Here is a 15,630-nt window from a genome sequence, read left to right on the forward strand (position 1 = left end):
TTTTATAACAGGTTACCTATTTGTAGGTGTCAAAATGGCAGATATGACCTCTGGTGGTAGTCTACAGTACTACTGCTAGGAGTCATCCTTCCATAGAAAGAGTGACTACTCTTAAAGGATGAACCCCTCATGGTAATACTGCAAGACTATCTTAAGGGGTCATATCCATCATTGTGAAACACGGAAACAGATAGGGTAGGAGCAGAGGGTGACCAGTCCCACCCCATTTTATTAGATGATCAGGGATATCCCAGGAAAGTCCAGAGGGTGGGAGGATGGTTATGTTAAAGACATTAGAGATAAAGTTTGCACTAGAGTAGAGCTATTGAAGGGGGTCTAGAACAATGGTCTTGAAGAGGGTATCAGATCAGGGGAACTGGAAGAAGGTTATGATGTGGGGGTGTTTGAGGATTGGCTTAACACTACTTATTGAGGTAGTACACATCAATCTGCACACTACCTACTACCAGGGCTTAATTTGCAGATAAAAAGGAAATGGAATTATGGAGCCAAAAAAAGTCTTGGGTGGGCCAGGAGAAGGAGTAACAGAAGAGTACATGGATTAGAGACTACAGTAGCTGTTCTCTGTTCTGCTTCAGGTTCACAACCTACCCTCCTCTTACCTGCAGACTGTTTAGAAGGGAGGGTCTAGAACAGAATGTTCTTGCTTCTCTGCAGTCTTAAAAAAAGGTAACGGAACCGTGTTCCAGATCATTCCCCCACAAATTATGTTATGGGCAGCCAGTGTGCTTTCTGTAAAAGAGGTGTTACATGATCAAATTTCCTTGTTTTAGTGATCATTTTTATTGCGGCATTTTTAATTATTTAAAGCCGCCTTAATTCTTTTAGCGCGATTCCCTTGTAGAACGAGTTGTAATAGTCTAATTTTGATATTACCAGAGAATGTATTAAAGTATTTACAGAAGATGGAGCGAGAAAATTGGCTAATGATGTAATTTAGTTTATCTTTGGTCAGTTTCAAGTTCTCCACTTCTTCCTTACTTTCACTTTTGTGGAGAGGGACCACAACCACCCTTCTCCATTCCTCTGGTACCTCTCCTGACGCTAAAGAAGCATTGAAAAAGTCAGCTAGTGGAGCTGTCAGGACTTCCCTAAATTCCCTCGGTACCCTCAGATGTATACCATCTGGCCCTATTGCTTTGTCCACTTTTAGTTTAGCCAGCCCCTCAAGAACACAATCCTCTGAAAACTGATCAGGGCCTATCGCTCTTCCAGCCCTATTTGTACTTGTCTTCTGTGGTCCCGTTCCTGGCACTTCAGCTGTGAACACAGAACAGACATATTTGTTAAGCAATTCAGCCTCATCTTTATCAGCTTCTACATATTTTTCCTCTTCACTGATGCATATTTCTCCACTGACGTATTATTCATTCCCTCTGGAATTCCCAGAATGCTTCCTCTAATGCCTTATTAATTGCATTTTCAAATTCCTTTTCAGTTCACGAAAGATTCTGACTTTGTTCTATAATCACAAAATCTTCCAAAACAGACACCCTTTTTTTCTCTCTCTCTAATTTATCACTCTTTTTTATGCTGTAAGAGAAGAGAGCTCTGTTTCACTGTCTTCAGTTGCATCATTATTCTCTGTCATCAATAGCTTTGGGGACTATAGACCTTTAATGATCATTGTAAAGAAGGTTCCAGTTTGTGTTCCTGGCCAGGAGCCATTTTCTGTGCTAAGGAAGAACCTAGTGTAGACTTTTGATCCTTTGTGACAATGTGAATGTTGGTGCAGTTTTGCTGGATTTGTCATTAGCTACGGTAGAATAATTTTGGGGGAAGCAATGGAAAGAGACAGAAATTTTTACTTCAAGTATTGACTGATTTTGGATTGTTTCTCTGTGGGCATGTCTAACATGTCTGACAGCAGCCTCTCCATATTTTTAAAAAAAATAATTTTAAAGCAAATTAATGATGCATAAAATAGTCAACTATACTTATGAATTATTCTGTTTCCTATACCCTTTATATTCATCTTAGTCTGACTATAGGGTCCTTTTAGTTAGCTGTGGTAAAAAAAGATCATAGTGTGCCCTTGTGCAAGTCTTTCCTGCTTGCAAAAGCCATTATTATTGTGAATGTAAAAATCCCAATTTTCTATTTTTTGCATTAATGGACATGCGGTAGTGTTATATTGCGGTTCAAGGTGGATTACGGAAGAGGATTTCAGAATTACAGAAGAGGATTTCTGGACATGTCCAGAGGTGTTACAGAGTAGAGCGGGTTGCTTCAGAGGATTGTAATGTTTCATACGGCGTTAGTTAGTCTTCATGGATTTCTTGAATAGCAGGGTTTTTATTTCTTTTCTGAAAGTTTTGTAGTCTGGGGTCGTGATTAGCAGATTGGAGAGTTGGTGGTCTAGTTTTGCTGCCTGTGTGGCTAGAAGGCCATCATACAGTTTTTTCCGTTTGATGTCTCTGATTGGAGGGTATGTGAATGGTGTCTGGGTTCTCCTGTGTCTGGTTGTGGTAGTTTGGATTAGGAAGTTCTTCAAGTAGGCTGGGCTGTCACCATTTATGGATTTAAATAATAGACAGTAGAATTTAAATAGTATTCTTGCTTGAATTGGGAGCCAGTGTGAGTCGAGGTATGCCTCGGTGATGTGGTTGTGTTTTCCTAGTGAATAGATTAGTCTCAGGGTTGTGTTTTGTACTGTTTGTAGTTGTTTTATCATTGTTGCGGGGCAGGGGAGATATAGGATGTTGCAGTAGTCAAGGAGACCTAGGACTAGGGACTGGACCATGAACTGGAATTAAAGCTGTGCTAGCATTTTTAGTGCTGGCCACTGTGGTAGCAGCTCTGACGAACATAGAAATCCTATGAGTGTCGGAGCTGTTACCGCCTCAACCAGCACAAAAACGCTAGCGTGGCTTTGTAAAGGAGGGGGAAAGTGAGAGCACACAGTTCAGGCAGCCAGGCAGTCAAGGAGCCAGCTGGCCTGCCTCTTCAAAACGGCAGGCCTTTCCCTCCCTGGTGCATCCTGGGATTTACCAGGGAGGGGCCTGAGGCTCTGATTGGCCCAGGTTAAGACCCCTCCTATGGGTGAAGCCTTATGCATCTGGGCCAATCAGAGCCTTAGGCGTTGGTGCATCCAAGGAGGGGCCTAAGGCTCTGATTGGTCCAGGTGCAAAAGGCCCCCACACATAGGAGGGGCTTTAAAACAACCTGAGCCAATCAGAGTCTCAGGCACCTCCCTGGTGCATCTTGGAATGCATCGGGGATGGAAAGGCCCATCATTTTGAAGAAGCGGGCCAGCTGGCTGGAGGAAGTAGGCATCCCTCTGGCCAGCCATCTGAAAATAAGGTATGGAAAGATCGTCGGAGGCACTGGGAGGGGGGTTTCATGGTGGTGGGAGAGCGTGGGCAACTCTTCCGCTGCTGAGGGGAGTTGGAGGTGTCAGTTAGGTGGGAGTGATTGGGCAGATCTCTACCGCTGCGGGGGTGGGGCATCGGTTGGGTGGGAGAGATTGGGCATCTCTCCTGCTGCTGAGGGGAGTTGTTGGGGATGTTTGTTGGTGGTGGGAGACATTCCCTTCATTCTGCTGATCTCGATGTATTAGCTGCACCTCCATTAGCAGAAATCCATCTTTTTTTTCATCATTTTTTTTCATACTGGGACTTGGGTTCCTCTTGATGCATTACATTACATTAGAGATTTCTATTCCGCCATTACCTTGCGGTTCAAGGCAGATTACAAAAGATTTAAGGTTGTTCTGTTACAAGAAGAGTACAGTGGTCAGTTACAAGAAGAGATCAGTGGTCATGACTAGTGAAGGTAGAGAATAGGGCGGGTATTTTCAGGGAGTTAAGAAGATAGGAGGAATGAGGTAACCGAGTCCTTCCTTGTTTCCCTAATATCAAAGGTGCAACAACTACATTCTCGAAACAAATTTGCTGTTCTTTTACAATTCGACATCTCTGCTGCTTTTGATGTCGTCCACCACAACATACTATATCAACTTTCCAAGATAGGAATTGATTCTCAAAGTTCCTTCGCTCTCGCTCCTACATTGTCAACTCTAATGGCACCATGTCCTCTCCTTGGTCTCCTTCTTGCGGTGTCCCTCAGGGATCACCCCTATCCCCTATCCTTTTTAATATCTATATGTCCTCACTGAAGCTCCTCCAGCTTTCCCCCCTTGAAACAATCTACACATACGCCGATGATATCCTTGTCCTTCTTGAAACAGACCAGAACCTCACCAACCTCCACGATAACATAACATCTTGCATAATGAGACTCCACTCCTGGTCCCTCTTGGTACAGATGAAACTAAATGAATCAAAAACAAAATTACTCTGGCTCGGCCCAAAGTTAGAACACCTGCCTACCCTCTTCACACTACCCTCAGGCGCTGCTTTACACCTTGAGTTCTCAAGCAAGGTCCTTGGCATCATTATTGACTCCTCTCTCTCCCTCAACGACCACCTCAACTCCTTGACAAAATCATGCTTTTTCAGCCTCCACATGCTAAGGAAAGCAAAACCCTGCTTCCGCCAAAAACATTTCGCTGTCCTCGTCCAATCCATCATCCTCTCCAAACTTGACTACTGCAATGCCATTTACCTATGATTAACAAGAAAAGCCTCCAAAGACTACAGCTTATTCAGAATACTGCAGCCAAGCTGATCTTTGCAAAACGTAAATCTGACCACGTCTCCCCACTCCTGGCCAATCTTCACTGGCTCCCAGTGATTTCCAGAATCCAATTCAAATGCTCTTGCCTGGCTTTTAAGATTATTCACGGCATCCTTCCTTCCCTAATCCCACTTTCCTTTAACTCCTCATGCCCTGACTCTACCAGGCCCGCCCAAAGATTAAAACTATCCTTCCCCTCCCTACGTGGTATTCTCTACACAGGTAAACTGGGAAAATCACTTCTATTCAAAATCACAGGTCTCTGGAACGACCTTACTATCCCACTGCGGAACCTGAGCTCCCTCCATTTATTCCGCAAGCAACTAAAAACCTGGCTCTTCTCTAACATGTAATTTATTTTTTCCCTTACCTTTCCACTCTATTTATAAACTTATGTAAACTTATGTAATTCTCATTTTTTAAGTTCTTGTAAACCGTACCGAGCTCTACTTCCGTGGAGATGATGCGGTATATAAACTTAAGGTTTAGTTTAGTTTAGTAATTGTGATGTTAAAACTTAATCAGGGATTTCTTGAAGAGTATGGTCTTTATTTCTTTTCTGAATAACCTGTAGTCCATGGTCGTTATCAGCATATTGGAGATTTGGTTATCCAGTTTTGCTGCTTGGGTGGCTAGGAGGCCGTCGTAAAGCTTTTTTCATTTAACTTCTTTGATTGGCGGGTGTGTGAGTTTTTCTTTGTCTGGTTGAGGTATTATGGATGAGTCGGTTGTTCAGGTAGGTTGGGCTGTCTCGTTTATGGTTTTAAATAGCGTGCAGTAAAATTTGAATAGTATTCTTTCCTGGATGGGGAGCCAGTGTGAGATCATGAATGTTTCAGTAATGTGGTCGTGTTTCTTTAGGGAGTAGACGAGTCTTAGTGCTGTATTTTGGACTGTTTGCAGTTGTTTGATCATTGTTGCAGGGCAGGGGAGATAGAGGATGTTGCAATCATCCAGTATACCCAGGGTAAGGGATTAAACTATGAGCTGGAATTGTGCTCTTTCGAAGAATTTGTGTATTTGTCTTAGGTTTCTCATAACGGCGAAAGATTTCTGTATTGTTATGCTTATTTGCGATTGCATGGTGCAACCTCTGTCTATTGTCACGCCTAGTAGTTTTAGGATGTTTTGAATGGGGTAATTGATAGAGTTGATTTCTATGTTGGTAATAGTTGGGGTTTTGTTATTTTCGAGGAGGATGAATTTTGTTTTGTCTGGGTTGATTTTCAGTTTGTGGTCTTCCATCCAGTTCTCTACTGTTTCCAGAGTTCGGTGTAGAGTGTCTGTTATGGTGGTCTTTGGATGATCAAAAGGTATGAAGATGGTGAAGTCATCTGCTTAACTGTAGGAGGTTATGCCTAGTTTTTCCATGTATGTTCCGAGGGAGGCAGTATATAAGTTGAATAGAGTAGGAGATAGAGGGGATCCTTGTGGTACTCCACAGGGGTTGGACCAAGGTTCAGATTTTTCTTTATCTGATTTAACTGTGTGTTCTGGATTTTAGGAAACCCTCAAACCATGAGAGTACTTTGTCTGAGATATCTATTGTGTCCAAAATTTGCAGTAGTATGTTATGGTCTAACAGGTCAAATGCTGCGGTTAGGTCCAGTTGTATGAGAAGCATTCTTTTTCCAGTGCTGAGGTGTTGTCTAACTGTGTCAATAAGGGAACCTAGTAATGTCTTTGTGCTGAAGTTGGTTCTGAAGCCAGACTGTGTGGGGTGAAGTATGTTATGATTTTCTAGGTAGGTGGTGAGGAGTTTAGCTACTAGTCCTTCTATTAGTTTGATGTATAGATTTGAATATTAATCTCTTCTGACTTCTTTATACCTGTAACTTGTGAATTTTCAGCTTAATAGTGTATTGTTTTATTTATTGTACATTTTTTGTAAAAATTCTCAATAAAATGTTGATACTTAAACAAAAAAGAAAAAAGAATTAAAAAAAAGCACTGAAGACACATCTGTTTACATGGAGGGGTGGGGGGAGGGGGGTTAATGCTCTGCATCTTTAGCAAAATCCCCTCAGTAATTTTATGCCTCCCTTTCTCATTTTGCTGCGGTGTAACTAATTGTAATTATGCTCACTTGTCTTTCTTTCCCTATACTGTAGCAACAAACCAATGTGTATACTACTCACCTTGACAAATTAATGTAAAGTTATTTCTTTGTTCTATTTTTATGTATACCACCATGAAGCCTTTCAAGCCATTTGAATAGTGCATGAACTATAATAAAGATTAAAGACTAAAGTTCTTTGTATTTTGGTATTAAAAAGTCCCAATGTGGAGCGCTACAGGTAGTCCAGAATTCTGCTCTAGATTAATTAGAGAGCAATTGCTTTGAACATGTTGCACCACTGCTTAAAAAGTTACACTGGCTGCCTATCATGATCAGGATCTAGGGCTGTACATCGATTAACATTTTTAATCGCGTGAATAATCATGATTAAACATGTTAATTGAATGATCCAAATGTTAAAAAATGCAGCCCGTTTCTCCTCTTCCCCTTCCCACAGTACAGCACCAACCTCTTACCTCCTTCCAAACAATGGCACATCACTCTTCTCCTCTTACTTCCCCAACAACGCAGCTCAGAAATCTGTCATTTTCATAATAGTGGGGTGAAACGAGGAAAACTTTGCATCCTAAAGAACTAACAGTTCACCTCATTCTGTTACCATACCATTCCCATGGCACACATCAATTTGTATAGTAACCCCCGTGACACAATTAGCTTGCTCAACACTCCCCATACCCATGATGGCACACAATTCGCTTGCTCAGCCCCACCCATAGCACATAATCGCCATGCGCAGCCCCCATCCCCATGACACACAATCACCTTGCCTTGCACAGCCCCCAGCTATGCACAACCACAGGCAACAACTATGCTGCACATTCTCCCTCTCCCCAGCTGTAATCCTACTGGAAGAGGAGAAAGAGGTCCCCACAGTTCACTCAAGCAGTCAACTGCAAATGCACCAGTATCTCTCAGAGGGGAAGGAGGGACAGAGGCACCAGAAACTCTCCAATGTGGGTGTGGCACCTGCATCATTTTGGGGAATGGGGAGAGGGCAGCGGTACTAACAACTTTTCAGGAGGGGGAGGTTCCGAGCACTAGCTCTGAGGTAGCGGGTGGTCATAGGCAGCAGCAGCAGCTCTGATAGAGGCCCAGCAGCATGAGGGAGGACAGGCAGCTCAATGGCGGCTCCGAAGTCCATCTGCATCTTCAGCAGGATTCGGCTGATTTCATTTCCATTGAAGTACAAAAGAAGTGAAAGGGAGCAAGTATGGCCATGATCTGGTATGAACTTCAATGGTAAACCTCCCCCCACTAATCACATTCATTTTTATAATATCATTAAGCAATTAATATGTTAATTCTATTATTAACACGCTCATTGTTCAGCCCCAATAGGATCCAATATAAAGTTTTGATATTGATTTATCAGACTTTGTATGGGGTTTCCTTATGGTATATAATCAGACTATCCAACTGTAAAAATCTTCATGTCAATTAAGATCAGACAATGACAGGCAACTTTCAGTTCCAGCCTTGAATCAGATACATTATGCTAAATCGAAAGCATAAGCCTTTTTGGTAGCAATTCTCTGGAATAGACTTCCAGGGGCTTGTTCAATTCTATTCTAGAATTCAACAATTTAAAAAAATCATGAAGACACTACATATTTGCAGGCCTACCTTGATGTGTAGAAGCTTGGTTTTTTTAGCAGCTTGAAAAATTTCCTGTAGCCCAGGAAAATTAGCTTGTATGTTGGCTAGTTTATTTTTTATTGAATTCTATGCATATGGAGCCGTGAAATTTACAAGTTATTCCACACTTTTTTTTATACTTTTCATTTCAATAATATGAAATCAAATAAAAAGTGTCAAGAAAAGTGTGGAATAACTTGTATGTTTCCATGGCTCCACATCATTCTCTTCTTGGTTGGGCTGAGAACTTTTCAGTGGCCCCTCGTATTGTGATGCCATAATGCCTCATTCCACCAATGTCTAAGAGCCAACTTCATCAGTGATATCACAATGGCTTGGTTTCCCTATACTTGTGCCTATTTGCTAGATGCATTTTTGCCTCATTGAAAGAAAAAGTGTCAAGAAAAGTGCAGAATAATTTTAAAGTTTCATGGCTTCACATCATTCTCTTCTTGGTTGGGCTGAAAACTTTTCAAAGGCCCCTTGAATAGGTGGGATATACATTTTGGAAAATAAATAAAATAACAGTCCTTACTTGCCTGGATAGTTATCTGGGTACCAGCAAAGGATATGAGCCAAACCCAGAAAACGTCTGACACCCACAAAAGCTTGATACCGAATACTGGGGACTAATTCAGGTCATGGCATTTTTTTTAAAACACTTATCTTTGTGGCTGAATATTAGAGGGTAAATTTATAACTGTTGGTCTGGATCAAAGTGGGTATTCTACTGCTAGTCCCTAGTAAGATAGCAATTCTGACATACTCTGGCAAATTAAAAAATAAAGAAAAATCATAAAGTTAAAACTGGCAAAATATTTGTGGTTGCAAAATTTAAAATAAACACATGTATTGAAGAGTGATTAGAGATAATGCTGGGCACCACTTTTTCCATATAGGATAACATGAGCAATAGGAACATATCTATATAAATATAATACAGAGAGTTATCTGAACTGCAGATCTATTTAGCATTTCTTTCTTGGAACTCAATTACCTATGTGTCAAAAATGGAAGCAATATTTTACTTGATAAAGAGTTTTTAAGAAATATATTTTGTTTGGTTTTTTAGTAATACATTTTGTAGAAAATGTTTTCCATGGGAAAAATGTACAAATGCTACAGAAGCATAAAATTGCTTCTCAACCACTTATGGGATTATAACATCACTTGGCAAATGTTCTTTGCTGTTTGGTACATGTAACTTTTTTTTTTTTTTGCTTTTATTTGAATTCAACAACACATATTTATACTATACCCCCCCCCCCCTTTTATGAAGCTCTGCGTTAGGCTTTTATTTTATTGACGGCTATGGCGGAATTAGCTCCGACGCTCATAGGAATTGATTGAGTTAAATATGAGCTGATACTATTTAAATGACAGCAATGTGCTTCTACATTTTTGTTTTAGAAATATGTATAGATCTGGGGTTACCATATGGCTACAGAAAAAGGAGGATGGATTGAGACATCTGGATTTTATTTCCATTAAAAGCAATGGAAGTAAAACCTGGATGTCTCCTATTTCTGGAATAGCTTCACACACAACTATTAATGTGCTAACTTCTCTTCTTTTTTTCTTTTTCAATAAACATATTTATGTTTATTTGAACTATGTGACCTGTATGAAATATTGATTGTCTGGGGTGTAGACTATATATAGATTCAACCTGAGAAATAAGCTATTTAAATATCAGTTTCTCGTTGACCTTCAAGAGGAAAGGAATGGTGAAAACAGGATGATAGTTTGATGGGAATGTAGCATCAAGTGAAGATTTCTCACAAGGACAAATTTATGACTTCCCAGGAACAAGTCAATATCCTACAGTGATTCTTATCAATGGATATCTCTAATTTTCCAGAAACTGCTTCTCCTACTGCTAGTTGCTTCTTTGATTTTGTCTTGTTTCTTATAATGTTGGTTCATCCCCCACCTCTGTCTGTTTTCCTACAACCAATTATATGGAATTTAGGAGAGTCAAAAAGATAGCAATTTTGGAGAAGGAGCTCCCACAGGGAAGGGGAATTTCGGGGGGTTCTTCCATAGGGGAGCACTTTTACAGGGAGGGCTATCTTTGTGGAGTCCTTTCAAGTCAGTGCTTTATTGAGGTGACTCCCTCGTTAACTTAAGATGCAGTAATAGTTTGATAACATCCCTTCTATATATTTTGAAATGAGGTTACCAGAAATGAACATAAAACTCAAGGTGTGATCAAAAATAATATTGAGACAAAAGCATTATTATTATTTTTTTGTTTTATTTTCCAATCTTTACCTCACAATGCCTAGAATTCTAATTGAATTTTAACTAGTGAGTTAGCTGAAAATTTCATGACATTGTCCACAATGACACCAATAACCTTTTCTTGAGTGGTAACTCCTAATATGGAACTCGGCACCTACTGTACATGTGCATTCTCTACTTCAGTAAGGAAATGCAAGCATGTGCCCCACTACTTTAACACTGGGGATTTACAGCTTCTCCTTCATCTGTATATGTTTTTTAGAGTGCTTACATGGGCCACTCCTTTATTGAAGGGAGCAATGAAGTTATCGTCCTTAATATCCCATTGTTAATTTCCCATTCCACATGTAAATAAAGATTGCAGTCCCTGTTGTTAATTAACGGCATGTCTAGGTGTAGGACTTCAAAATGGCAGCCAAACACATGTAACTTACACTTGTAAATTGTGATGTAGCACCTTTCATGTGTAACTTATATGGGTATGCTGCCTTATATTTTAGTATTGTTTAAATTAATACAATGGCAATAAAACTTTATTCTTTGAATGTGAATGGGCTTAATCATCCCATTAAAAGGAAAAAAAATTCTTACTTAAAAAAAAAATCAAAATGCTGATATTTACTTTCTACAGGAAATCCATATGTCTGCAATTGAATCTGCTAAGCTAGTAGGGGGATGGATTAAGCACTGCTTCTTTGCTCCTGCAGTTAGGAAAAAGGCGGGGGTAGCAATCCTGGTCAACAATAATATTTCTGCCACATTTGATAATTTTCAGGCAGATCCATTGGGTAGATGGCTCCATGTTAATATGACTTCAGGAAAAAATACTCTGATGCTTTTCAATAGTTATGCACCTAACACTAATCAGGCTGATTTCTTTAAAAATAAAAACAAAACTCCAACAAATAATTATGTCATTAGCTACATCTAATTTAATAGTAGCTGGAGATTTTAATGCTGGCATGGATCCTATAATGGACAAACAACCATCTAGATCATTAAAATCGTTAGGTTTAGATAACCTTTGTGCTTCATGTGGATTGAAAGACATAAAGCAGATTTTTCATTTTAATGCTCGTGAATTCTCTTTTTGTTCCCAAGTTCATAAATCATTCTCCAGAATTGATTATTCTTTTTGTTTCAGATCATTTGATTCCGCAGGTTACTAGGGCTAGTATAGATCCAATTCTTTTGCTGGCATTTGGATAGAATTTCGATTTGCTGAAGAAGATACTAATAGACCTATATGGAGATTCAATAATACATTGCTTGCAGACTCAAACTTCCTTGAGGAAATTAAAATTAAAATGAATGAATATTTTCATTTTAATTCCTCAGAGGAAATCTCTTTGGAAATTTTTTGGGATGCTTTCAAAGCCACAATGAGAGGACATATAATTTCATATTCGGCATGTATTAGAAAATTACTTAAATTGGAATTTTCCAAATTAGAGCAAACTGTTAAGACGTTGGAGTCACAATTGGCATCAAAATGGGAACAAGTTACTCTGAATGCCCTGTTGAAAGCTAAATATAAATATACTGAGGTTTCCTCACAATTGGCTAGGAAAGATTTGTTTTCTCAACAGGCTCTGTATTATGGAAACTCGAATAAAGCGAGAAGATTATTGGCTAATTATCTCAAAGAAAAAAATAAAGAAAAATTAAGATTATAGCCATTAAAGATGGTAATGGTAAAATTCATATCCATATTAGGAACGTTTTAAAACAATTTTAAGAATATTATAAGGCTTTATAGTCTTCCTAGCTTTATTCAGATAAAGAACAAGATGGAAGGGAATTTTTAAATCTAATAGATGGACTGAAGGTTCCCGAGCATATAAAAGAAAAACTTGAAGTGTCTATATCATTTGTATAACTCCAGGCAGCATTGAAGTCTCTCAGGGTTGAATCTGCCCCGGGTAATGATGGATTCACAGTGGAGTTTTTTTTTAAATCTTTTCAAAATTTATTACCTCATCTTTTAAATTTATATCAATCAAAACTGATTAAGGTTGTATATCAGGTACTATGGCAGAATCGTTAATTATTGTTTTGGTAAAGCCAAATAAAGATCCCATGTTGGTTTCAAACTATAGGCCTATTTCTTTAATTAATGTAGATGGAAAATTCCTGGCTAAGTTATTGGCTTTGCGCTTAGCTAAGGCTCTCCCTTATATAATCGGTATGCACCAAATGGGTTTTGTTACTCAAAGACATTCTTCAAATAATACCAGATTGGCATTTCATATGCTAAATTTAGCAAAAATGATGGACGATCCGGCATTCTCTGTTTCTATGGATACAGAGAAGGCCTTTGATCGTTTAGAATGGACTTTCATGTATCAAGCATTGGATTGGTTTGGTTTAGGATCTGGGTTTATTCAAACCTTGTATAGTTCCCCTACTGCCAGATTATATATTAATAATACATTTTCTGAACGTTTTTATCTGGGGAGAGGAGTTATACAAGGATGTTCCTTATCTCCTTTGCTTTTCAATATTGTTCTGAAACCCTTGTTGTTGGCTATACAGCAGGCAAAGGAGATACAGGAGATTCCTTATGCAGGTCGGGAATATAAGATCTCTGCTTATGCAGATGATATCTTGATTCATTTGAAGAGTCCTGAATACACCGCATTTACTGGAACTGATTGATCAATTTGGCAAATTTTCAGATTACAAAATACATTACAACATATCAGAGGTTTTTCTGTTAAATGTGCATTGTGTAAAAGGCTTATTTGATCCATTCCCTTTCATTTGGAAGAAAGAGGGAATAAAATATTTAGGTGTTATGATCCAAAGAACATTGGAAGACACAATGACAGTAAAGGAAAAATCTTTATTGCTGAAAGTCAAAGAAATGTGTGAGCATTGGAACCCATTATATCTTTCTTTGTCGGGGAGAGTGCAAACCATTAAAATGATTTTACCTTTAGTTTGTTACCAAATGAGTATGTTGGTGGTTTATTTTCAAGGGTCCTTTTATTAAAAAAAATTGAATGGAATTCTCATTAAATTTATTTGGCTGGGTAAAACTACAAGAATTGCCTTAGTATCTTTGCAAAAACCAATTATGGTGGGTGGGGTAAATTTTCCAAATTTTTATAGATACCATCAAGCTTTCATAATGCGGCAGGGTATGTATTGGATCCTTCCTGAAGTCTTGGGGGGGGGGGGTATGCTGCCACTTTTCCTCTGTGCAGTTTTTCAATTTATATCTTTGTAAAATGGCTACCCCTACTACACACTTAGGTAAATATACACATACTCCTGGAGATATTTTAGAAAACGCTCTATGTAGGCGGATCTTCTCAAAAATACTATTGGAACTGTATACATCTTGATCTGGACCTATCAATCATAATTTCCATCTTCTAACTAAAATGGATTTTCACATCTTGTTTTGAGATGGAGGGACTAGTACTCAATACTGCAAACAAGACTCAAAATGCAGGCAACATGTGGATTGATAAAGAAGCATTATCACGGTCTGTTTTCTTCTCCATTTCTTTCTGAATAATCCCTAATACTCTGTTTATTTGTTGGACTGCCCCACTCACCTAGCAGAGGATTTAAATGTATTATCCATGACTCCAAAATCTCTTCTTGAGAGATGACTTCCAACAATTATTATATACCTATAGTTTTATATGCGCATTACTTTGCACTTATGAATGTTAAATTTCATCTAACATTTGAGATTTCCTTCAGAAATTCCTCACAGTATACTTATGTTTTAGAATCTCTGCATAATTTTGTGTCCTTGGTAAATTAGATTATTTTGCTTGATACTCCTTATTCTGATCTAATAGAATTGTAAAATAGTATCTTTCGCATGTAACTTATGCATGTAAAAACATACTATTTTGAAAATTGGTATAATCATAATGGGGGAGGGTAATTTATCAAGCAGTGTTAGGGCCTTTATGTGGGCATTAGGGCTTTAATACGTATTAAGAAAATTGATGCATGCTAAATGCTAAGAAGCCTATTTTCTATTCTTTAATATGTGTTAAGGCCCTAATACCCATGCAAAGGCCCTAACGCTGCTTGATGAATTCTTCCCTTAATGATGCAATTTATATAAAAGTAAAATGAAACTAGCTCTATGGAATTCTTTAAAGCAGCAAAAAATGAGATCAACGATTACTAGCATTTTGTGTACTAGAAATGTCAGACTGCCATATACTGATATTGGAAGAAAAACTCTTTTTAGAATTTTGTTGGCTACTTGGTACACCTCACCTGATTCTTGAGATCCAACTTTGGACAAGGACGTCCTCCATTGTATGGCTTTTCTTTCAACCATTTGGATCTAATTTTCACTCCTGTTCCACAAGATGAGCTGCAAGGGGACCAGCTGGACCAGCCACTTAATTTGCAGTCAAATGGGCATGGAACGACACATGATTTTTCAACGTAACCTATAATAAAATGATAGAAAATAAATCAATAAGAATGATTTAAAACACATCAGCAACCAGAAAGCTTCCATAAGTTTGAAGACGGATCACTTGCTTCTTCACTTGAAGGACTATTAGGATAAAGCTGCTAAGTTTATTTTCACATAGGGATTAATGCATTAAAGTTCATAAATATGTTGTAAGCTTAACAAGTTAAATATTAATTTGAGATAGTTTTAATATAAAATCTATGCTAATAATATGCAAAATTATTCATAATAGCTCATTGGTTATTAGCACAGTAAGAAAACACACACAAACACATTTACAAATGGATAATTTTATAAGGAGCCGTCTACGTTTAGACACCAGGAAGCACATAAATGATGGTATTCTAGTCACTGGAATAGTAAGAGGCTTTTTTTTTTTTTACTAAGGTGCACCAATGGATTTACCATGCATTAATGATTAGAGTGTGTTAAATGCCACATAGCCCATTGTATACCTATGTGTTGCATGGCACTTAACTCATACTAATTTGTTAGTGTATGATAAATCTGTTAGAACACCTTAGTAAAAGGGCCACTTACACACATAAATGAA

General features: G+C 38.4%; 1 protein-coding gene across 7 annotated transcripts in view; it reads right to left on the reverse strand.

Annotated features, from left to right (window-relative positions):
- Positions 1-15,630, reverse strand: part of THSD7B (thrombospondin type 1 domain containing 7B) — a 924,116-nt gene that overhangs the window by 257,454 nt on the left and 651,032 nt on the right. For all 7 annotated transcript variants that reach the window (XM_033944565.1, XM_033944564.1, XM_033944562.1 and 4 more), the window contains one exon: positions 14,870-15,048. In XM_033944565.1, the coding sequence (XP_033800456.1) occupies positions 14,870-15,048 (179 nt within the window). The remainder of the gene's footprint in view (positions 1-14,869; positions 15,049-15,630) is intronic.

The sequence above is a fragment of the Geotrypetes seraphini genome, chromosome 5, assembly GCF_902459505.1.
Source record: "Geotrypetes seraphini chromosome 5, aGeoSer1.1, whole genome shotgun sequence".
NCBI lineage: Eukaryota > Metazoa > Chordata > Amphibia > Gymnophiona > Dermophiidae > Geotrypetes > Geotrypetes seraphini.